This window comes from Nipponia nippon, unplaced genomic scaffold (assembly GCF_047370975.1).
Source record: "Nipponia nippon isolate SJK-2023a ecotype South Korea unplaced genomic scaffold, ASM4737097v1 scaffold_6, whole genome shotgun sequence".
Taxonomy (NCBI): Eukaryota; Metazoa; Chordata; class Aves; order Pelecaniformes; family Threskiornithidae; genus Nipponia; species Nipponia nippon.
The window spans coordinates 81,053,508-81,076,814 of record NW_028262380.1 but is presented as its reverse complement, the minus strand read 5'-3'; the positions used below and the strand labels follow the sequence as shown (position 1 = coordinate 81,076,814).

General features: G+C 52.0%; 1 protein-coding gene across 2 annotated transcripts in view; it reads left to right on the top strand.

Moving 5' to 3' along the window:
• FRAS1 (Fraser extracellular matrix complex subunit 1) overlaps positions 1-21,919 on the top strand; it is a 171,233-nt gene extending 149,314 nt beyond the window's left edge. For both annotated transcript variants that reach the window (XM_087736406.1, XM_087736405.1), the window contains 24 exons: positions 103-216; positions 1,102-1,252; positions 2,351-2,510; positions 2,990-3,152; positions 3,620-3,866; positions 4,803-5,147; positions 5,456-5,616; positions 6,004-6,151; positions 7,089-7,294; positions 7,774-7,930; positions 8,615-8,815; positions 10,074-10,261; positions 10,448-10,723; positions 11,768-12,000; positions 12,381-12,541; positions 13,317-13,531; positions 14,935-15,085; positions 15,971-16,078; positions 16,253-16,412; positions 17,141-17,257; positions 17,932-18,098; positions 18,436-18,641; positions 19,842-19,988; positions 20,652-21,919. In XM_087736406.1, the coding sequence (XP_087592532.1) occupies positions 103-216; positions 1,102-1,252; positions 2,351-2,510; positions 2,990-3,152; positions 3,620-3,866; positions 4,803-5,147; positions 5,456-5,616; positions 6,004-6,151; positions 7,089-7,294; positions 7,774-7,930; positions 8,615-8,815; positions 10,074-10,261; positions 10,448-10,723; positions 11,768-12,000; positions 12,381-12,541; positions 13,317-13,531; positions 14,935-15,085; positions 15,971-16,078; positions 16,253-16,412; positions 17,141-17,257; positions 17,932-18,098; positions 18,436-18,641; positions 19,842-19,988; positions 20,652-21,230 (4,761 nt within the window). In that variant the 3' untranslated portion in view covers positions 21,231-21,919. The remainder of the gene's footprint in view (positions 1-102; positions 217-1,101; positions 1,253-2,350; positions 2,511-2,989; positions 3,153-3,619; positions 3,867-4,802; positions 5,148-5,455; positions 5,617-6,003; positions 6,152-7,088; positions 7,295-7,773; positions 7,931-8,614; positions 8,816-10,073; positions 10,262-10,447; positions 10,724-11,767; positions 12,001-12,380; positions 12,542-13,316; positions 13,532-14,934; positions 15,086-15,970; positions 16,079-16,252; positions 16,413-17,140; positions 17,258-17,931; positions 18,099-18,435; positions 18,642-19,841; positions 19,989-20,651) is intronic.
• Positions 21,920-23,307: the final 1,388 nt, after the last annotated feature.

The following is a 23,307-nucleotide window of genomic DNA, read 5'->3' as shown; positions in this document are numbered from 1 at the left end:
CAGGACTTTGATCCCAACAGAGCTGAAGGGAGCAAAGTTGGTAATATGGTGGAGGAGGCTCTGACTCCCAAAGTGACAGCTGACTCTCTGAACTTTTGTCAGGTTGTGACAGCAACACCGCAGCGCTTCAAAGTGGACATTCTCTCTGTGGATGATGGGACACCCAGGGTCGTCACCAACCTGGGTTTGCAGTGGCTGGAGTACGTGGACGGCAAGGTAACTGCCTGCCTGGGTTCAGCTTGGATCGTTTCTCAGGCTGTTCCAGCAGAAGGAGCTTCACAGGAGAACCTCCTGATCCTTCAGCATTTTTATTTTTGTGATAGAGAGCAGGTGTCTCTCTGTGCCCATGAAGTGTCTTGGAAAAGGCAGAGGTGTGCAGGGATGCCTGCGACATGGCTTCAGGGCACGAAATTGCTTCCTGGACCGCCTCCTTCCCTTACATCAGCCAGACCACCAAGCCTGGCTCTTCTTGGCTCTTGCACGAGCTGTGCAGTGCAGTACAGCTCCTGCCTGCCTTCCTGGGTGGACATGTCCTGCCCCTTGTCCCTCCTCCCCAGGGTGGAGAGAGAGGGAAAGAGAAAGTAAAATGTGGTGTAACTGAGGCACGTCCGTGTGGGGTCATTTGAAAGAGGACTAGTGCAGGCTCACTAAAGCAGTATGAACTGTCCTGAGCGAATCATTCAAATTGAGGCTGTTTGCAAATGTTTTGGGCAAAGCAGCCAAGGTTCACCTGAGCATCAGCACAGTTCATGGAGCAGTGGTTTCCAGGGGAAACCAAAAGATTTGTCATGGCTTTTAGCCGCAGCTAGATAGGGCTGGGCAGCTTGTTCTGAATTCGCTTTTCTTTGAGCCACAGTGGTTTTTTATTGAATAAACCAGATGTGAGGCAGAATTTGAATCCTTCCTTTGCTGTCAAACACCTCATGGAGCATCTGTCTGTTCAAGGCCGCTCTGTGTGCTCTGATCTTTCACATCCCCTAGCTTTTCCCTCGCGGAGCACTGTTTGACAGAGGGATGGCTGGGCTTTTTGGATGAACGGTCGATCAGATTTGCACTGCTGGACCTCCAGAGTTTTACTCCCTTGGTTTGGCTTTAATCCAGGCAACCAGTCTAATCACTAAGAAGGAATTACTGACGACAGATCCTGACACAGATGACAAACAGCTGATCTACGAGATAACAACTGGTCCCAGAAATGGTTATGTGGAGAACAAGCTGAAACCAGGGACAACCGCGACCACCTTTACGCAGGGTATGGAAGTTGGGCTATATATTGTTGCTTTTTTCCTTCAGATGCTTCAGTTTGTCAAGATAGCTTGGGGGGGGGGGGGGGGGAAGGTGGGAGGGGAGAAGACAAGGGGCAAATCTCAAAGTTGTGTCAAAAATAAGAATTGAACTTTGCTCTCAATTGCAGAAATCGTAGAATTTCTTATAGATGCCCACTTGTGTCCTGTAGCACACCCAGGTTCTCCAGACTTGTTACAGCTGGAGATTTGACTTGGGACAGTAAAGAGGAGTTGTAGATATTGCATGTGGATCTAATCATCGCAAGGTCAGGTAGATGTTTAGCCAGCAGTGCAGAGTCAACAACGTGTGGAAAGTTCCCTGTTGCAGGACCGGGGGGCCCTCCATTAGGAAGGGGAAGGGATGTGAATAACTGCTTCCTACGCCACTGTGCTCTTTCTGCTTGCGGCTCCCTCCAAACTCCCGCAGGCAGGCTGAGTGAACTCGCAGCACAGCCTTTTATAGCATTTCTGCTACTGCAGTTTGCAGAGCCTCGCACCACGCTGCGTTAGGTCCTGTACAAATGCAGTCAGCAGTTCTGCCTGTCCCTTCTCATCGGACCCTGCCAGCCACGCCTGGCCTCCCGTGTGCTCAGGAAAAAAAAAGAAAAAAGAACATAAAAAGAAAGAAAAAAAGGAAGAGACCTATGTTATTTTAGGGCTGAAGCTTGGGAAACATATATTATACTGCAGAAGGTCAGAGAGCCCAAAGCATCTCAGCGGTGAGGAGCCCTGTGAGGACATGCCGGCTTATAGAACAGAGGTGAAATATGTGCTGCCCAGGCAAATTCATATTTCTTGCATTTCATCAAAGCTACTTTAAATTTACCTTATTTTTAAGTATGAGCCATTATGGATAAAGACTAGGGAAGGGAATGTCTTGTCACAGCTTGTAGGCTGGCTTCTACCGCAGGTAAGACCAAGGAAGTTAGAAAAGACGCTGCAGCTTAAAGGGCATGTGGATAATGCAATCCCTGCGGCCGTGCGGATGCATGTCTCCTCACTGCTCATCTGTAAAACTGCCATTGAATTTCTGGGTTGGCTCACTGGATGTCTTCTCCTGGCAGAGGATGTGAACCAGGGCCTGATTCGGTACGTGATGCATGAGGAGAAGGTTCAGGAGACCATGGACAGCTTTCAGTTCCTCGTGAGGGACAGCAAACCCAATGTGGTCCGTGGCAACATCTTCCATGTGCAGTGGTCTCTCCTCAGCTTTACATACACCAGGTAAATGGCACGGGGTTTACAGCTCTCTTCTGACAGATGGTGTCTTATCTGGAGTGAGGCAGGTTGAGCTCTGTAATGTATGATTTGGACCTACAGCACGGAAATGAAATTCTGGGGCAGTTACCATCATGCCTGCCTGTGTTTCACTGGCACCCCGTCAGGACTGTGGTCTCACCGCTGTGCACTGTAGCACCAGATGTGGCATTCCTGTTGAATTATCGGTGTTGATTTCTAGGGAGGGAAGGGGGCCAACAGCAGCCAGTATGGAAGTGGGAACTCACGTGCGTGTCAGTGAGGAGAAGTGCCTGCTGCGTTAAGCCATGGAGCAGGGTTGCTGAATAGCTACCATCTGCCCAAGTCCCTGAAAATCCCTCAGGTTTTCCGTGGAGGCAACAGTCAGCCTGAGTCCGTAGTGCTCAGTATCAGCATAAATACATAGGGTTTGCTGCCCAGCCTGTTATTTTATCTGCTTGATACAGTTACAACGTCAGAGAGAGCACAGGCTCTGTGAGCGTCACCGTGAGGCGGATTGGTAACCTCAACCAGTACGCGATTGTCCTGTGCCGCACAGAGCAGGGAACAGCCACCTCCGGCTCCGGTTCACAGCCGGGAGAGCAGGACTACGTGGAGTACGCAGGGCAGGTAGGTTGGGGACAACAGGAAAGGGAAGGTCTGACTGTGCATGCCGTTGAGCCTGGATGAAAGAACTGATAAAAATTGATAAGAACACAAAGGAGGCTTTATTTCCTTTCTAAAAATATGTGGTTTATTAGCTTTCAGAAGAGGGTCTTTTTTTTCATTATTTTATGTTGGCAGATATGCTTTGCAGCAGTGTTCTGGCAGACCACAAATGTTCCAGGCTTGCCTGGGTAGAATTGTCGCTCCTGATCATGCAAAGGGTTAAAAACCAAGATGAGGTCAGAAGGGGTAGGGGCCTACGTACTGCATTTGCTGCTGGCTTTGACCTCTGCTAGCCATTTATCCTTGGCTAAGGTCAGTGTCTGATGCCGCCTGTGCACAGGGTGTGTGACTCAGGCGAGGGTAATACAGGAAAGACAGAAAGTTTCAGACCCCAGCCCAAAGAGAGCAGCCCACTTGCTGCCTTCCAGGTGCAGTTTGAGGAGCAGGAGGACACCAAGGCCTGCACCATCGTCATTAACGATGACGACGTCTTTGAGAGCATGGAGAGCTTCGCCGTGGAACTCAGCATGCCAGCCTATGCTCTGCTGGGGAACGTCACCCGGGCCACGGTCACCATCACTGACGCAGAGGACGAGCCCACCCTGCAGTTCGACAGGAAGACGTACCACGTCAGCGAGAGCGCTGGTGTTGTCTCTGCTCCTATTGAAAGGAAAGGTGGGTCGAGCCGGGGAGAACGACTTTCTGCGCTCTCGTGGGGCTCTGCGGCATGGGAGGGAACGCGGCTCCGCAGGCACTGCCGTGGGTGAGACGTGCAGAGTCTGAACCCACACGGCAGAGAGGGTGGACGGGGAGCCCTGGAGACTGTGACCAACAGTAAACTGGGGACAGAGAGAAGTGAAGCACATGTGGACAGACCGTGAAGTATGTGTGGCTGCCTAGAGCTTGGATTTTAATTCTGTACTTAATAGAAGCAGTTTAGTGCCCGTATCCTGCAGTCTCTTATCACAAGACTAGGATTACTGCAAAGCTGCTGAGGAGCCTTTGCAGTATATAGCTTTGCCAGGCTCAGGCAAACAACTCTTCCTGTTGGGAGGCGAATAACAGTGACCCCCGAAAGAAGTGGTGTTCATTGGGTTTGCTTGTCTATGATTTCGGGGTGATTCTTTGATTTTTTGGAAGTAGCTGTGTGGTGCAAGTGAAATGAAAAGCAACAACGCAGGGCAAATGGCTTTGGTTTTTTTTTCTCTTTCCCGGTTCTGCTGTGAGATTCACCAATCCAGTTAAAGCTCACGGCTTTTGGATTCATTTCTCCTCCCAGCATGAGCAGGAGCAAACCCCTGTATTTATTTGCTCCCTCTCTGTGTTCTAGATGCTGTGTTTTATGTGGACCCTATCGCTGTACTGAATATTCTTTTAACAGGCCAGTGGCACCCATTTCCTGATCATAGTAACCAAGAGTACAGATTTGGAGTATGCCTGGGAGTCAGACCTAAGCCTGCTTTTATGCAAGTTTAGGAGCAGGGATGGTGTTCTTTTTTACTCCTCACCCTGTCTTCTGAATGCTGCTTTATTATTTAAGTGAACGGTGTCTCCACCAAATAGAGTAAAAGTATTTCCATAGAATTATGGTTTTTTTCTGTTGCATCTTAGGGGATACCAGCAGCACTGTGTCTGCCGTCTGCTACACTGTCCCCAAATCAGCCAAGGGAAGCAGCCTTTATATGCTGGAATCCGGCTCTGACTTCAAGTCCCGGGGGATGGCGGATGACAGCCGTGTTGTTTTTGGTCCGGGTGTCACCGTGACGACATGTGACGTCAAGCTGATCGATGACAGTGAATACGAAGAAGAGGAGGAGTTTGAGATCGTATTGGCCGATGCCTCAGATAATGCACGCATTGGCAGCCGGGCTTCAGCCACCGTCTTCATCGATGGACCCAACGATGCCTCTACAGTGTTCCTGGGGAATGCTACTTTTACCGTCAGCGAGGCTGCAGGTGAAGAGAAGCAGGGGGCTGCCCCACACCCCATTGGGGTGCTTGCCGTGAAAGTGTGCTTTCACCAGGAAGAACTATTGGAAAGAGCGATTTAGGGCACAGCAGCAGAGTTGTAAAAGATCTGCAGAGGGTTTCCGTTCTTCCCTGTGCCCCTGTGGGGAAGGTTGGGGTTGTCCTCTGCAATAGCCTGTGCCGAGTGCAGGAGCAGTGGTGAAGGGAGAAGGGCGTGCTGAAGGGAAAGGAGTGGTTTTGTGGTATGTGGCTGCTTTCTCATCTTGGTTCTCTCTCATGTGCAACTGGTGATGCAGGAAACATTGAGATTCCAGTCCTCCGACAGGGACCTGATCTCTCGACCCCCATCTCAGTGTGGTGTGCCACTCGGACGTCAGACCCTCCATCTGCCAGCCCGGGAATCGATTATGTCCCCAGCTCCAGAAAAATAGAGTTCAGGCCAGGCAAGACAGAAGAGGTGAGGAGCCACTTCGACTCCTGATGAGTCCGCTCTGTCTGGTGACACTTCTCTCTCGTTTATGTGCATACTCTGTATTTGCCATTAGCCTGTTTTGAAAATCCTCTCAGGGCCGCTTGAGAATTGTTAATGAATCTGCCAGGCACAGATTCACATCTGATCAGCACTGCAGCCAGAGAAGATTCGATCAGGCCACCTCCCTCAGGGTAAAGATGGCTGCCTGTTCTCTGAAATGATATGCCAGATTTATCTAGAACATTGTTTCCATTGATTAATTAGTTCAGAAAAGGCCTGACATAATGACTTAACATTAGACACCCAAATGCGAGTGCCGGGAAGGATGAAAACTTTGCATCTCTAAAAGCAGGACTTCTGCTTTCCTTCTAGTTCTGCACTCTGACAATCCTGGACGATGCGCAGTACCCGGTGATAGAAGGGCTGGAGACATTTGTTGTTTATCTCAGCTCACCCCATGGAGCTGAGCTGACAAAGCCGTTCCAAGCGATCGTGGCCATTAATGACATCTTCCAAGATGGTAAGTTATCATTGGCGGCTTTATCCGGTCCATCCTAGCCTCTTCCTTAACACTTCCACGCAGCAGGAGGCTAGTCCAAGTTAGGTTATTTCTAGGCTGGATTTAGCCTGTTTTCCTGGGATCCTCCCATTCCATTTGGCTGCCCTGTTTCTTTCCATGCTTCACTGTCCACAAGAGCTTGGAGTCTTCGGAAGTGCCGAATGAATTTTCCTGTAGCATTCCCTCACTTTCAGCCACGCTTTGCCTCCTCTGCTCAGATCTCAGTCCTCGTTTCATGCTTTCTGTGAGCTAAAGTCCCCCTTACTATGTGAGAAGGTCTCACTGCATGTTCACTTTCTCTTGCGTTTTAACGTCTCTCATGTTTGCTTGCCTAAGGAAAGCACACACTGTGTAATCTAACTTTGTAGTAGTCTATAATCCTTTCTGCCTTTGTATCTTTTCTTGAGGTCTTCCCTCTTCGCTGCAAGCGATTTGTTCTGTGTCTGTCCGCAGGCAGTAGGATAACGCTTTGAGACGTAGCATCCATTTCAGTACTGAGTCCTGATATAACCCCTTCCTGACATGCCTCGCAAACACACCGTCCCTCTACTGCCAGCCCTGTCTTGTTCTCCAGCGCATTGCAACAGCACCAGAACGATAGGGATGGGCCAAGTTTCATCAGCTGTTGGAGTTAGGTGACTGAGAGGTGACGAGGAGAGATGGCTTCTTGCTGAAGCGCAGCAGGGTCCGCTGATCCTGTGCTCTGTAAAGGGATGATGGCAGTAATGGTCACTTGTTTGTTTGAAACCAAGTCCTGTATTGAGGCACAGTGAAGCTGCCTTTTTACTCTCTGGCTGTCAGACTCAATGCAGCAGTTCTCCTAGGGTATATGTGCCTCGATTAGCTCCTGTCTCTCTGTGGAGCTTGAACACTTGACTCTTCTTATTGCTTCCTGCAGTACCAAGCATGCAGTTCGCCAAGGATACGTACACAGTGAAGGAGAAGGAGGGCACTCTGCACATCCCCATCTTCCGCACCGGGGACCTGAGCTATGAGTCCTCTGTCAGGTGCTACACACGGAGCCAGACAGCAGAGGTGATGGAGGACTTTGCAGAGAGGAGAGATGCAGAGGAGTCGCGCATCACTTTCTTGAAAGGGGAGAAGGTGAGCTGAACCTGGCTTACAGGGAGAACGAAGAACCATTGATGGGAGAGGTTCAGATCTCTTCCTCGTCTCTGCATTGTCAGAGGGAGCTGACAGAAGCTGTCTGAACCGGTTTCATAGACGCTTAAAGTCACAGATTCTTCTGGTCCTGGAAATATGGCATGACTCTGCTGGAGTTGTTTGTTTCATGATAAAACTGGTTAACACGTGAAATGCAAATCCTCCGTGTCCGTAGGACTGGGGATTGTTGTAGCAGAGAGCTGTTGGTTTGTGGAAGTAGATGTCTTCGCTGCTGTGTCTCATCATGTAACTGTATGGTTTGTCCACACTGAAGTAGCAGCCTTAAAAACAGAAGTGTTTCTTCCAGGATTGACAGTACTCAGACATTAAACCCTAGATAGTGAGATACAGTGTGGCTTTCAAGTGGCTTCAGGGGATTTATGAATGTTTGCTGGTTTCTCCTGCTTCCTTGGCTTTAGGTGAAGAACTGCAGTGTTTATATCAGTGATGACTCTGCCTTTGAACCAGAAGAGCAGTTCCAGGTCTATCTTGGTAGCCCACTTGGAAACCACTGGAGTGGAGCTAGGATTGGACAAATGGACATGGTGACCGTAACTGTCACCAATGACGAAGATGGTAAGCGATGGAACTCAACAAGGATGTAGGAACTGTAGTGTAGGATGCAGTTCCGAGGTAGTCAGCACAGTCTCATCAACAGTTTATGGTTTAATTTAGTGCCTGTGAAAGCCTTCAGTCACATGGTCACAGCTCTGCGCAGGTCACTGATGTGGTGGCTTTGTGCACTGGGCTGGTCTTAAGGGAGGGATTGAATAACAGCGGCTTGAACCCACCATTTGTCCCAGTTCCCATTCCCCTGCAGTTGCACAGGGAGTTGCTGTGCTTCCCCTGGGGGAGATGTTGCCTTCCCTCCACGGTGTCGCAGCCTGGAGAGATCTGTGGGGAAGAAGGGGGATGCCAGGTCCCTCTGGTGTGACTGCCCATGGGGGCCGTAACACCGTCACGTGGCATGGATTTGAGGGCCTGCGGTTCAGTGGGAGGCAGGGAATGGGAGAATCATTTGCCATCCTGTGTAGCGCAATACCTGTGTTGGATTTTGCCCCACCCCTTGCCCTAATTCACATCCAACCCTTAGAGCTGCAGTTATGGCCCCTGCTTTGTGGATCCCCTCGCTCTGAAGACGTGTAGGTAGAGTCTAAAAGGAGCTGAGCCTAGCTCACCCCAGTTGCTGAATGCCCTTCATCTGTAAACAGTCAGCTGCTGTGCAAACCTGGGGCTTTTTCTTCGCTGCTGTTTCTTTAGCACCCACCATTGAGTTTGAAGAAGCTGCGTACCAAGTACGGGAGCCGCCTGGCCCGGAGGGTATTGCCGTTCTAAATATCAAGGTGGTCCGGAGAGGGGATCAGAACAGGACCTCAAAAGTCCGCTGTAGCACCCGCGACGGCTCAGCTCAGGCCGGAGTGGATTACTATCCCAAGAGTCGAATGCTCAAATTCAGCCCAGGTAAAGGATCCTTTTTGCATGAGGTTTACAACACAACACAGGTCTAACTGCTTCCGATGAAGTGGACTGCATTAGCTGTAAGAAGGCATAATACACCCTTAGATTTTGGGGTTTAGATTTGATTTGGGGTTTGATCTTGGGCCCATCACAGTCTTTGTGGGAAGAAACACCTATCCAGCTCTTTAGTGTGTTACAGGTGGGATGCAAGACTTTTCCGCTTTCCTTGCATTAGAGATGTCCTTTCCCCTCTCTCCTGGTTGCCTGATCATTCTCGGTTCAAACACACACAGAACTCGCCACTCGATAAGCAAAGTGCCCAGCTGCTGCCTAAGCAGGGGGGCAATGAAGAGGAAGAGGGAATGAAAGCCCGGAGGTGGCGAGCTCTTTACTGAGCAGCCCGTAAATGCTTAAGGAGACAGAAAGATGGTTGAGACTTTCCGCTCACTGGAATTAATGTCACTTGAAAAAAATGGGAAGGCCATCCCAAATCTTGCCATGTTTTCTCTTGCGTACAACATTTCATCCCTTCACAATGGCCCGCTGGATGAGAAGGATCTGGGGTTTCGTTTGTTTGGGGTTTTTTTTTCTGGTTTTTTTGGTAATGTATTTTAAATATACTACATAGATCACTTACTATGTGGTCTTTTTTAAAGTGTGACTCTTCTGGGCTGCAGCCTTGCACTCTGCTATGGCTATAATTTTGTTATGCAAAAAGGCCGAACCGTTAAATGAAGGGTGATCGGAACAGAGGAAGAAGCACTAGCATCTGACAGGTGAGAGTAAAGTGGTCTTCAGAGGATGCAAGGCTCAGCAGAGATCTTTCAGGAGCCAGTGCAACAGCTCAGACCATGTTGCTGGACCAAGAAGCCCTCACCGAACAGTTCTGCATATTGGTGTGAGAGAGCAGAGATGCTCGCAGCAGGGCTGGGGATGTACTTTGGATCATAGATTTTTACTACAGACAGCTAATGCAAGACAGGCGTTATTAATCCTCAGATGGCATCTGCTAATAAATCTATCACCTGATCAATTGGATCAGTTGTCATAGCTGGAGTTTTATGTATAGACTCGACTCTTGTGTGGACAGGGCTATATGATTAGTAGCAATGATCGGAAATAAAATTTATAATGCGTATTTTATCGTAATGTTTCAGTGGTCATAGCCTAGACGAGCAATGCAGTTTTTTAATGAGAACTTCAGAGCAATAACTGATGATGAATCGAGTTCTCTCTGTTTCTCTTGCATTTCCTCTCACAGGTGTGAACCACATCATGTTTAAGGTGGAGATCATGTCCAATGAAGACCGGGAGTGGCATGAGTCCTTTTCTCTGGTGCTGGGTCCAGATGATCCGGTGGAAGCTGTTCTTGGAGATACCAGCACTGCAATAGTGACTATTTTGGATCAGGAGGCAGCAGGAAGCCTGATTCTACCAGCACCTCCTGTGGTAAGTTGCCCATTGCAACGGGTGTGATTTAGTACCCTTCAAGTACAGACTGAAAACTCCCGTGGGGTTTCTGAAATAGAATTAAGAGCTGCAATCAAGTAGCAGGCTTGGAGTGTGTGGGAAGGATTGTCTTTTCTGCCCCTCTCCTCAGCCCCAGGCGAATGCTGCTGTCTTGCATCCACACAGGTCGTCGCCCTGGCTGATTACGACCGTGTGGAAGAAGTGACCAAGGCCGGTGCTAAGAAATCCCCTTCCCCAGGCTATCCGCTCATCTGCGTCACTCCTTGTGACCCTCACTTCCCCAAGTACGCGCTCATGAAGGAACGCTGCAGCGAGGCGGGGATCAACCAGTCTTCAATACAGTTCAGCTGGGAAGTAGCAACCCCCACGGATGGGAATGGAGCCCGGTCGCCTTTTGAAACCATCACTGACAACACACCGTTCACTAGCGTCAACCATAAGGTACGCGGCTAGGTACCAGCACGGCGAAGCTGCGAGAGCTCAAGGCGCAAGTCAGCGAGGGCTTGGGGCAGCTCTGTCGGTCTGTGTACTGTGTGATCGCTCACACATGAAATTTGGTTGCGTTCCTGCAGCTGAAAAGTCACGCCCTTGAAAAAGCGGCTGTGCCTGAGTAAGAGCTCAGCACGCTGATGTGACCCGTGTTACCAGGGTTTGGCTGTGGGATTGTCTGCTTTCTTTCCGTCCCGCTCAAGCTGCAGGAAGAGCATAGCTCAAGTTACGAACCGCTGTTCCTTCAGGCACTCATTTTGCTGCATTGCTCCGTGTGTGGCCCGAGACCTCTCTGTCCCTGGACTGTTCACGTCCTGCCCCACAAACAGAACTACTGTTTTTCTCTGAGGGCTTTTCCCAGGTGCTCCCAACTGTGATGTCTGAGCTCTTAGGCATCCAGAGGTGTTTCTGGACCATGCCTACTCATGCATGAGTCTGAGACATTTTTAGTGGGTAGCAGACGCTTTAGTTACGCAGAGGTTGAAACCTAAAATCTCCTCGGATTTGGGAACTGGCATGAGATATATCGGTGCTTCTTTGGGGATGATATTTTTTCTTCTGGCTTCAGAAAATTTAGCGCTGTTCTTGACTGAGCCTGCTTAAAGCACCACTTCTGTTGACGTGGGAAGTAGCTGTAAGCACTCAGACACTTCAGTAAATCCCTGGTGGTAGAAGACAGATGGAGCCTGGCAGATCATAACAGCTCAGGCTCCCGCTTCCCCTCCCTTCAGTATGTGGGCAGAGTTAGGAAGCTGTAAAGCACCCGACATACTCGAGCGTCCACTGCAGCGCAGGTAACAAGAGGCCAATCGTACCTGCGTGCCCAAGTGGCCAAGCGGACATTGGCACGCGTGTGCTCCTAGTTTGCGTTTGCGTGTGCCTCGCCTCCGTGCTGCCTCAAAACACCAGGACAAAGTGACTTTGCTACACGGTCAGATGTTGCAACGCTGGCGTGTTTGACCCACGTGCGTGCTTCTCCCTCCTCGTTCCCTGCAGGTGCTGGACAGCATTTACTTCAGCCGGCGGTTCCACGTGCGCTGTGTGGCCAAGGCTGTGGACAAGGCTGGCCATGTGGGGACCCCCCTGAGAAGCAACGTGGTTACCATAGGCACAGACAGTGCCATTTGTCACACCCCTGTGGTCGCGGGGACGGCCCGAGGTTTCCAGGCACAGTCATTCATTGCCACTCTGAAGTACTTGGACGTCAAGCACAAGGAGCATCCCAACAGGTAGGAGCCTGGAGAAGGGGAGAGCGCAGTCCTTCACCGGGGCCCCCAGAGTTACAGAGCTGGCTTGGGTCAAGAGGAGAACATGTGTCTGAAACCACATCCCTCCATGCAGCGTGGCCTCTTGAACAGCGTAGGGTGCTCAGGGTGGTGCTCCCGCTCTCTTCCTCGCACCCTGCTCTGCTGAAGGGGTGCCCTTCTTCCCCTCAGGAAACTGGAGTTGGTGGGACAGCTTAAGGAGCCGATGTGTAGACGGGGAAATCTAGCTGAAACTAAATACCAGGCTGCCACTGGCAGGCTCGCCCTGTCTGTGCTGTGGGGCACGAGGCTGCCGTGCCTGCCAGGGCTGCTTTTTCTGCTCTCTCATCCGCTGTTTGTTCCAGAATCCACATCTCGGTGCAGATCCCACATCAGGATGGTATGCTGCCCCTCATCTCCACCCTGCCGCTGCACAATCTGCATTTCCTTCTCTCCGAGTCTATCTACAGGCACCAGCATGTCTGCTCAAACCTGGTCACCATCAGAGACCTCAGAGGCATCTCAGGTAATTTTTAAAGCCAACTTCTGCTTTCTGAACTTGCGGGTAGGGAGAAGGCAGTAAAGAAATGCAGAGAAGGCGGCTTTGTCTTCCTCTGGGCTCTCTTGACATTATGCCAGTAATAAATAATCTTCCTGTACTAACAGCAGTGAACAGAGTTGCCCTGTTGAAGATGAGATGCGACATATGGGAATGTTTAAAAGGTAACGGGGTTAAGCAGCGTTGCTCTTTTTGAGGAGGCTGTAGGTTCACACCGTGCTGGTGATTTTCTGCTTTTCAAATCTGTCTCGTGATATCCATGCGGTTAGAGAGGGATCCACAGGAAGTGGATCACTGCGTCTGCGTCGCTGAGGTCTCCAGCGCGGCCACAAGAAGCCGTAAAAGCAAATTCACTGCTGAAGTATATGCCGGAGCCGAAGAAAAAAGGCAGTTTGTGACACTAGCACTCAGGGTAACAGGGTCAACACTTGTTCCTTGGTGGGCAGGGGGTTGTGCTTCATTCTGTTCATTTCATACTCAGGCTGTTCTGCATTTCTTAAAGTTCAGCCTCAGGTTCATAAGTTTGGTTGTTAGGATTGTTACCCCATTCCTGTAACATTGACCTGTGAAGACCTGTCTATATTCAGTTTGACCTCTAAGGTAACAAAGGGAGAGGAGCCCTTCAAGTCCCCAATATAATCAGTCACTGACATGATTTGAGAATGAAAATGGGACCTCAGTACTTGCCTTCAAGCTCTTTAAAATCTGGAGTGATCAGTGTCCTGATCTCCCTTAATCCCAGAGGCAGGGTTTCTGGATGAAGTGACCTACGACAGCATCGTTCTCGGTCCTGGCTATGACCGCCCATACCAGTTTGACCCCACAGTGAGAGAGCCAAAGACGATCCAGCTCTATAAGCACCTCAACCTGAAGAGCTGCATTTGGACTTTTGATGCTTATTACGACATGACAGAATTAATTGATGTCTGCGGGGGCTCTGTCACCGCTGACTTCCAGGTGAGATGCCATATCCAAAGCTCTTCCACGTAATCCAGATCCTTCTCAATTCTTAGGCAAAGCTCACTTTGTGTTCATGAATATTTGCTGGGTATGTTTGCTGCTCTGCTCTGTACAACTGGGGTTTTTCCCCCCTTTTACCTAGAAAAGAACGGTGCTTTGTGAAATGCATTTCATTTATTTTGGCTGAGGTAACATAGGTTTTAGTCTCTTCATCTTCAGAGCACCAGTAAAATATTTTTTTTAAATATAAGGATGTACTGGGAATACAAAACATTCTCACCTGTGCTCTCTTCTTTTACAATTTTGACTGTATTCTTAGCCAATATAAATGAGCAAAGAACAGAGCAGAGGCACATCGGTTCGTACTCCTCAGTGGAGCGAGGTCATGGGGATTTTTAAGTAATTTCTTAATTAACCGACTGGCAGACCAAAAGCCAGAAATCTTCTTATATAAAATAGCAGCTTTCGCTACTAGACGGGTCTCACTGCCCTCTCATGGATGGATTACACATAGGCATCTCACTCAAGGGAATCTCTCATCTACATTAGATTTTTTTATTAAATTCCCAGTCAGAACGTTCTGGCCAACATCATCTCTTTCAATTCCTGCCAGTCTGGAATACTTGGTTAACTTTCCTTTTATAGCTCCAATTATTTGCACAAATACTTGAACTGAACAACTGCATGATTTAGTATGTGGAGACTGGCACCGAGCAGTCTGGAATGTCTCTCGGAGCCCTCCCAGGGGCTTGCAGAGTACAGCTGCGCTCCGCAGATAATAAATGGTGTATATATAGCCGGAGAGCTGTGGTATTTCAGATACTCTTCGGGCCAGTCCTGAGCAAGCAGAATCGCTTATTTTCACTTCACAGAATTGGAGGGGTTTTTGAGGTGAAGTTGTGACCACAGCTCCTTTTGTACCTCACCACCAGTGTGCTTTTGCACTTACCCTTATTTAAAATGCAGGTTTGTCTAAAGTACCTACATGTAAAGGTAGAGGAAGTTCCGACAGTCATCTCTGACTTAATTGTAGGAGGTTTGTAGTATGTGAGGAGCAGCACTCTGTGCTTGCATACTTCTTCCCAGCAGTTCATTATTATTTTTGGAATGGCAGTCCAGCAAGAACTTTTTTGCAAATCAGCTAACTGGTTGCCAATAACGCTCAGTCTTTATGGAGCAATGACATTATATTGCTCCAGAAATACTTCGCCCCCACATTATCCTCCCTGTGTTTAGGACATCTCTAGTCCAGAACTAAAAAGGAATCTTCTGTAGCAGGTACTCTGGCTTTTCTTTCCCCATTTGCAGAGCAGAACGCGAATGCAGTGGGTGCTGTGAGTCTGGGCCAGCGTCTCCCCTTTGGAAGGTGCATAACCACCTTTTTTGGGGTTTATTGACAGGTACGGGACTCTGCTCAGTCCTTCTTAACAGTCCACGTCCCACTCTATGTGTCCTATATTTACGTGACGGCGCCGAGAGGTTGGGCTTCTCTTGAGCATCACACAGAAATGGAGTTCTCCTTTTTCTACGATACTGTTCTCTGGAGGACGGGTAGGTCCGCGGCATTTTGAAGGGGCGTGGGAGAATTGGTTTCTTCTCATTTTTCACTTGTTCTTAGTTTCTGCGCGGCCACCGCAGTGGGTGGCACTCACTGAAGTAAAGGGCATGCAGGCTGAGCCCGGGTATGCCTGCACTTGTGTAAGCTCAGCGAGGGGCCTGCCATTTCCCCCCAGCCCCTCTCTGCTGATGGGAGCAGTCATCACTGAGCCCTAGGAAGTGCTGCAAGAAAAGAGCTCTCTCTTCAGCAGAGTCTCCAGAGCCAGGCAGAGGTTGCTCCCTGTGCGATATTCGGAGTGATTCCTCCGACACTTTTCAGCGATTCTCGTGTGGTAGCTGCAGTTGCATTCCGTGCGTCTATGTGTGGTTTATCCTGTGCCTGCGAGTCTTCTATTGCCCGCTTGTTAATTTTCCTTTCCCGCAATATTTGGAGCCTGGGTGTGCTGTGAACCCGTGCTGTTGAGCAGTATTGGCTACGAGGAACAGACAGTGCCTCACCTTGGATTTTATTCTGCCAGCGGTGACACTAAGTATTGTAGAGGAGGGACTTACGCTTTGTTCATGGAGGGCCACTCAGGAATTAAGGGCAGGAGTACCCAGAAACAATTATCTACAACTTCTTATGTAAAATAAGTTACATTCCCAGGGTCATCATAGGGGGGAACTCTGTATTTACTTCCTTTATGCTTGAGTGAGACTTAGGCGGCGCATGTGGATAATGGAGGAAGTGTATAGCTGACTGACCGGAGGATGATCCCAATTAAACCATGCCTTTTTGGAGCTCTCTCAAATGCTTCTGGAGCTACGTGGGGCTGACAGAGCCCACGCCAGGACCGCCTGTGCTGTGTGGCCTCCCCCGTGACTTTGTTCTTGCTGCAGGGATTCAGACGGACAGCGTTCTCTCAGCCCGGCTGCAGATAATCAGGATCTACATCCGCGAGGACGGTCGGCTGGTTATCGAATTCAAGACACAGGCCAAGTTCAGAGGTGAGAGCGTTAGTCCTGATAGAGGGAGAAATCAACGTACAAATACAGATCTGTTCTGAAAACAGGTGGCAGAACAAGTCTCTCTTCCCACGAGAAGTCCCTCTGTGCCGAGGTGTGCAGCACGGGGTCTCCTGGTACTCTGCCTTATCTGTCACCTCCTTGTCCTCACCCCAGGGCTTTTTGTCATGGAGCACCACAGCCTGCCAGATGTCAAGTCTTTTTTAATGACTCCAGACCATCTGGGAGGGATCGAATTTGACCTGCAGCTGCTGTGGAGCGCTCAGACTTTTGACTCTCCCTATCAGCTCTGGAGAGCAACCAGCTCCTATAACAGGTGAGGAGTGCGGGTTCAGCCACCTTCAGCAGCTTCCCACAGCACAATGTTCTTCTCAAGCAGTGAACGTGCACATAGGTACCAGCAGCGACAGAGCAGTTTCAGCTCCAGGCCTGAGAGAGCAATCCCTGTTGCCCTTTCAGCAGCCACAGCGATAGTGTGGAGCGGTCAGGAGCCAGCCTCGGTCAAGGGCTCCGAGCTAGAGCACACTGTCAGGGCTGAAAACGCTCTCTACTCGTTGTGTAAGTAAAAGGAACAATCAGTTCATCTCCTTGTAAATGCATCATTCTAGGAGTTAAGCCCGTGGGTAGGTAGATACCGGAGGTGACAATGTATTCAAGGTTGTTTCGCAGTCTGCCAATTAAAAGCAGGCTTTCATGTCCACAACTGACTTAATCAGTAGTGCTCTGCTTGGTGGAGGTAGGTATGTTAAGATCTAGAAATATTTGGTTCACTTTTTTAAAAAATTCCATTTCATTATTAGTTCTTCTGTGACTGTTTATTCTTACAGTCTGTGCTCCTTGCACAGAGGGTCAAGTCAAACAGCGCAGGTCAAATGTGGCCCTCCTGCGACTGCCGGAGCAGATGGACATTTCTGGGGCAAGGGAGAGGTTCTGCTATGAATTCCGTCTTGCCTGCTTACACTAATTAGAAAATGGTGGATGTTAGGCAAACGTATCAGCTTGGAGCCTCGTTTGGTGACTGCGGTGTCCCCTGTCTGTTCCCAGGAAGGACTACTCCGGAGAGTACACGATCTTCTTAATCCCCTGTACTGTGCAGCCCACGCAGCCGTGGATAGAGCCCGGAGACAAGCCCCTGCCCTGTACAGCTCACGCTCCTGAGCGGTAAGGAGTCCCCGTCATCGCGGCCGCGGGACAGTTTCAGACCGTTTGGGTGGTTTGTGGGGTCCCGGCGGGCGTGTGGCACGCTACAACAGCAGCAGGGAGGAAAAAGGAGAGGGGAGGAACCTCCCCTTTGGCTCAGGAGTCCCCTTGCGACCAGACCGTCCCCTCTCAGGGCAGTGACAGATGGCTGGGCTGTAGCACAGCAGGGTCTGTTACTCCTGAGCACAAGGCAGGCGTCTTTGCTTTCTTTAAAAAAAGAACTTTCTTAAAAAAGTTGCCTTATCTGTGTGCCTGCCTTTCCTCTGTCATGTCTAGCGAGACTGTGGAATCCCAGAACAGGGACTGTCCTGGGCTGTTGTACGTCTCGGCCAGCGGTTTTCAGCCTCGGGGCTGCAGAAGGCTTCGGTTGTCCCCAGACAGAAAGAAAACCAAACCTGTTGGGAGGAGGCTTCAGCTGGTTGTGCAGAGCCCTGCACCGTTGCTGGAAAACTGGGGCAGGGTGAGGGGCAACAAGTCATTTTGGGTCGAATACCACCGTAGCAGGGGCTGCTAGACTATAAATAGTAAAGCAGGAGGGGAAAAAAGGTGAAGCAGACGGTGTAGGTCACCAGCGTGCGACTTCAGATGCGTCCAAGCTAAAACCTCTCCTTCTTCCTTTCCTGTCCCAATTTTAGATTTTTGATCCCGATTGCCTTCCAGCAGACGAACCGCCCAGTTCCTGTCGTCTACTCCCTAAACACGGAGTTTCAGCTCTGCAACAACGAGAAGGTGTTTCTGATGGACCCCACCAAATCTGAAATGTCTCTGGCAGAAATGGATTACAAAGGGGCTTTTTCGAAGGGTAGGATTTATTTTCTTTTTCTTTACTGCTCTGCGTGTACTTCCATGTTTCTGTCTTCACAACTTCCATTCCTCTGAAAGGGAAGGGTAAAACTCGAGTTTTGGTTTTGCGCCTTTCACAGCAACAAACGGCATTTTGAGCACGTTACAGCCCTGTAACGGCACAACCAGAAGACGAGACGAGAGCGTGCCCTGGCACGGCACTCTGTCATCTGCGTGCGCAAATAAAACCCTTCAAAACCCAGAGCCATGTGCGGTTTGGTGCTTTTGGCTCTAACAGTGCTTCTCTTGTTGAACTGGAGAACTGAACCTGACCGCCTTTCTCCCAACCTCCTCAGGGCAAATCCTGTACGGCCGCGTGCTCTGGAACCCCGAACAAAACCTAAATGCCGCCTACAAACTGCAGTTGGAAAAAGTCTATCTGTGTACGGGCAAGGACGGCTACGTCCCTTTCTTTGACCCGACGGGCACCGTCTATAACGAGGGGCCCCAGTACGGCTGTATTCAACCCAACAAGCACCTGAAACACCGATTTCTCCTCTTGGTAAGTTTTGCTGCTGTGGACAAAACCGCGATGTTGAGTGTTCTGTGTCCGGAGAAGCCTGGTCTCTCAGCCTCTCGCTGACCTGACAGACCTGGGAACTCAATGGCCTTCCTCCTTGCAGGGAGAGGCTGCACATGCTGATATTTAGCTCGTGTTAGCTCTTTCGGTCATGTTCTCACTAACCCGCCTGTCCCAGCGCTGTTGTTTTTCTCTTGGACTCCCCCAGGCGCCCCCCAAACCCCGCAACGCCCTGCAGTTTCCAGGCAGACCCTGCCACTCTCCCAGCCCCCCGCACCTTTGTGCAGCCACAGAAAACCAGAGCCAGAGTAAAGCGTGGTGCCTGCGCTGAACAGCTCCCTCCTCTGAGAGAGATCTGGCGTGATGGCTTGCAAAACCGTCCTCTGCTGCTGCTTTCTGTTTGGGTTTGTTTTGTTTTTCCCCCGACTGTGAACAGATTCTGACCGTATGAACAGATTCCTACAAAGGGACGAGAAGGGAAATGTGGATTTTTTGCAGTACTGGGCAGACAAGTGCAAACCACAAAGACAAGATCAGTTTTTCCTCAGTCTTTATCCATGAGTATTTCTTAGTCTAAAAGAAAAAAAAAAAAAACAAACCACAAATTAGGAAGAAAAAGAAGTGATGTATCAAACTCTTAAAATTTCCCTTGATCTCTGCTTATACTACGGCTTGGAATTGACAGGACTGGCATCATGGAAAGGGAGATTTATTTACCAGTTACGCAGAGATAATTCTTGTATAAATCTACGATTCGTTCCCAAGATGCGTTCAGCGCTTTTTACGTGCTTTGTGGTTAACATTTGCCAGCGTCCTCGCTGGCAGCCCTGTTACCGCTCACAGGACGAGGGTAGTGCCAATGGTCTTAGTTAGGTTGGCGTGCACATTTGAGCAGGCTGGTGAAGCTCTTCTCCTGACCTTCAGCTCCACACACCTAATATTGACACAGTCGGTGCTAAAACAGTACGAAGTGTCTACAAATCACATAGGCCATAAATATTTTCTGTGCGGTAAGCTACGCGTTTAAAGAAATGTCCGTGCCCACGTGTAGGTGCGGAGACCGGGCACGCGGATCCGATTTCTGCAGCAGTAGGTGGCCGCCATTTAGTGACCTGGCTTCTGCCTTCCCTCTGGGACGATGACAGCGCACGCTCCTCTTCGTAACGCCTCTCTGATTTCCAGGACCGCAACCAACCCGAAGTGACGGATAAGTATTTCCACGATGTGCCTTTCGATGCCCACTTCGCTTCTGAACTGTCCGAGTTCCATTCAGTCAGCAGCATGCCCGGAGTCGATGGATTCACTCTCAAGGTGGATGCTCTCTACAAGGTACGTACGAGCGATCTCGGTAGCCTGAAACTAACTTCTGTGTCCGGGATCTCCCAAATACTTTGTGAATTGGAGGCTCTGGGCCTGACACTGCCTAAAGAAACCAAACTCCTGCTACGGTAGGTAGGATGAGCCGAGCAGATCCTGGCAGAAACAGGAGGGACACAGAGGATGCTCTCAATCCAGGGCAGAATTCCTGATTCCTGGGCTTTTTTGTCCCTTCCCAGGGAGCCCCTCTCTGTAACTCAGTGGCCTCTCTTTGCTTAAGGGGCTTCTTGGCATTGCCAGGATTGTACCGTAAACTAACCGTGGAGCCAGCGAAGAAGCAAACTCCAGCACAGAAAATGGAGAGGAGGAATTTATTCTGGTTATTAAGATTTTTTTTTCCAAAGCACTCAGGAAAGAAGCTCTTTAAAAACAGATTATTCATGTTCCCGAATTAATTATTGCAGTTGCCAATGACAGACAGGAGGACGGAACACCTCACTTGGTGATAAATATCATTGCAGGTGCTCATAAGAACACACCGAGCTTTTTTGTTGATACTTGCGTGCAAGAAACGGGACAAAAAAATGCAACCAGCTCTACCTTTACTTACCAAAATCGCTTGATCTAAAAGCCGGAGTTAAAATTCCCTGTGTGCTTGCCTTCCCTTTCTTCAAGGTGGAAGCTGGACACCAGTGGTACCTCCAGGTCATCTACGTGATTGGCCCGGAGAGCATGGCAGGGCCTCGCGTCCAGCGATCCCTCGCTCGCCGCTGGAAACGCGGCCGCAGGGACTTGGTCGATAGCGACGGGAGGCTGACGCTGGACGACTCCTTAATCTACGACAACGAAGGCGACCAGGTGAAGAACGGCACCAACATGAAGTCGCTGATCTTGGAGAGGGAGGAAGCCGCCGTCGCAGCCTCCTTATCTCAAACGGGCGCTTCCCTGGGCAGCGCCTTTGCTGCCGTCGCCCTGCTGCTGCTGGTGCTTTCCGGCGTTTGCCTCCTCGCCAGGAAGTGTCGAAAGCTGCGGAGGAAGGCGGCCAGAGCCGCCCCGGAGGAGCATCCCCTCAACACCAAGGTGGAGCTGCCCCGGGGCGCAGGGAGGGCCCTGGACGGCCGGTACTGCACCGTGAGGAACGTTAACATATTGAGGGAAACGGGGGGCGGCTGCGAGGGGAAGGGCAGGAAGGTGAAGCAGGTGAACTTGGAAGTCAAAGTCCACAGCAATTTGCACGACGGGACGGAAGTTTAATGGAGCGCACGCTTTGGTTTGGTAAAAGCTTTTTATAAATTGCAAAAAGAAAAAAAAAAAAAATCCAAAAAAGACAAGCTAAGAAAAGTTATGCTGGTATTTTTATACTCGTGTGAGAAGGAGCAGTGGCTCTAGCTCACCTTTGCTCCCGGCTGAGCTGCCTCCTTGCACAGAGCTCTCCACCCGTGCCTCCGCCGCGCTCCTCCGGCTCTGCCGCTTCCCTGCGGGCGGCCCGGGGAGCCCAGAGAGGCGGCCCAGGCCTGTGGCGGGGCGTCGTGGGGACATCGTCCCCCCCGGCACGGAGGGGTGGCTCTGCTCCCAGCCTGCAGGGCTCGGGGTCTGTTCCCCGCCTCGCTGGAGCATAAAGCAAGAAAAGCAACGTCTGCTTTCATACCCAAGGCAAGCGGCGTTGGTTTGCTTCTTAAAATGAGGCAAAAACCCTCCAGAAAAACCAAACTGCAGACCTGGAGCTCGGTATTTGGGGGTGGGAGGATCATTTCGGGGCGGTGCTGGCTGTGGGGAGGGGGCGGCAGGGATGTGAATTGTCTCGGGGCTGTGTCTCCCCGCGCGCCACAGAGTAAAAACGGAATATTGACCTGACGCAGAGCACGAGTGACCGGGGTGTCCTTTCCCTGCGCCTCCCCTCCTCCAGCCCCCCCGGGGGGGGGTGGGAGTGCGGCGGGGCTGCGTCCGGGGAGCTGCTGGGTGTTGCCAGCGGGGGGGGGGGGGGGGGGGGCGCCTTAGGGGGTGACGGCGGCCGGGGCCGTCACCGGTACCGGGGCCTGCGGTACCGCCCCACGCCCACCGGGTGGCGCTGCGCTGGTCGCTACCGCCGCGCGTCCGCCAGGCGGCGCCGCAGTGCGAGGTGGGCGGGGGCTCCCTGCTGTGCCGCCGCGCGTCCGCCAGGGGGCGGAGGGGCGGGGCGAGGGGCGGGGCGGAGCGGCTCTAATTACAGCCCTCGATTAACGAGGTGGGTGCTGAGCGCCGTGCGGACCGCGGAGTTGCCGGGCACCAAACACGGCTGCTGCTGCCTCAGCTCCTGACAGGCACAAACTCAAAATCAACCTTTAATGGCTGAATAATGATTAACTCTCCCGGGCGTTGCGCAGGGGGTGTGAAAAGCCCTTTACGCCCTATCTCAGACGTTTAATTCGGCCTGGTGCATGCCAGCCTCCCGCGCTTCGGGGACCACCGCGACCGGACCCCCGCCTCCGGCAGGGGCCCACGCACCGCGACCGGACCCCCACCTCCGGCGGGGGCCCACGCACCCTGCCCGCCCCCCAGCCCCGGCCCCAGCCCCAGCCCCGGGTTTGGCCCCAGAAACAGCCGACGGGGGCTGCGTTTCTGGGCCCAAACCCCCAGGCCTCTGCCCCAGCCCCGCGCAAGCAGCACCGGGGCTCCCCCCCGGCCCCCAGCTCCGCAGCCCCGCGCCCCCAGCCCCGCGTGTGGTGTCAGGGAGCCCGGCAGCCCCGGCGGGCTCGGGCCGTGCTTGGGAACTGGCCGGGGGGACCCGCGGGCGGGCCCGGCCCCGGGGGGCCGCGTCTCGATCGGGCGACCACGACGACGACGACGGGGGGGGCGCCGGGCTCCGGCCCTCCGGGCTTTATTCCCCGGCGCCCCGACAAACGCGGCTGCTCCGCGGAGCCGCCGCCAGCGCGGCCGCCGCCGCCGCCCCGAGAAACCCCGGCCCCGAGAAACCCCGCTCCCCCGACGCCCCTTCCCCGCCGCTGCTCGGCCGCGGCTCCACCGCTCCCGGCCCCGGCCTCACGGGCCCCGGCTCCGCCGCTCCCGGCTCCCCCGGCCCCGGCCGGGCCCTGCGGCTCCCGCGGGCCGAGCCCCCCGCGCCTCACCTGGCCCCGCCGGGGGAACCGGGCCGGGACCGACCTCAAAGACAGCGGCGGGGAAAAAAAAATGGCGGCCGACGGCGGCCGACGGGGCTCAAATCTGCCCGGCCCCGCCCCGCGCACGCGCCTTCCGACCCCGCCCCACATGCGCCCCGCCCCCGCAGTCACGTGGCTCGGCGGCCGCACGTGCGCCGCGGCCCCGGAGGCTTCAAAACCCCCGCGCGGCCGCCAGG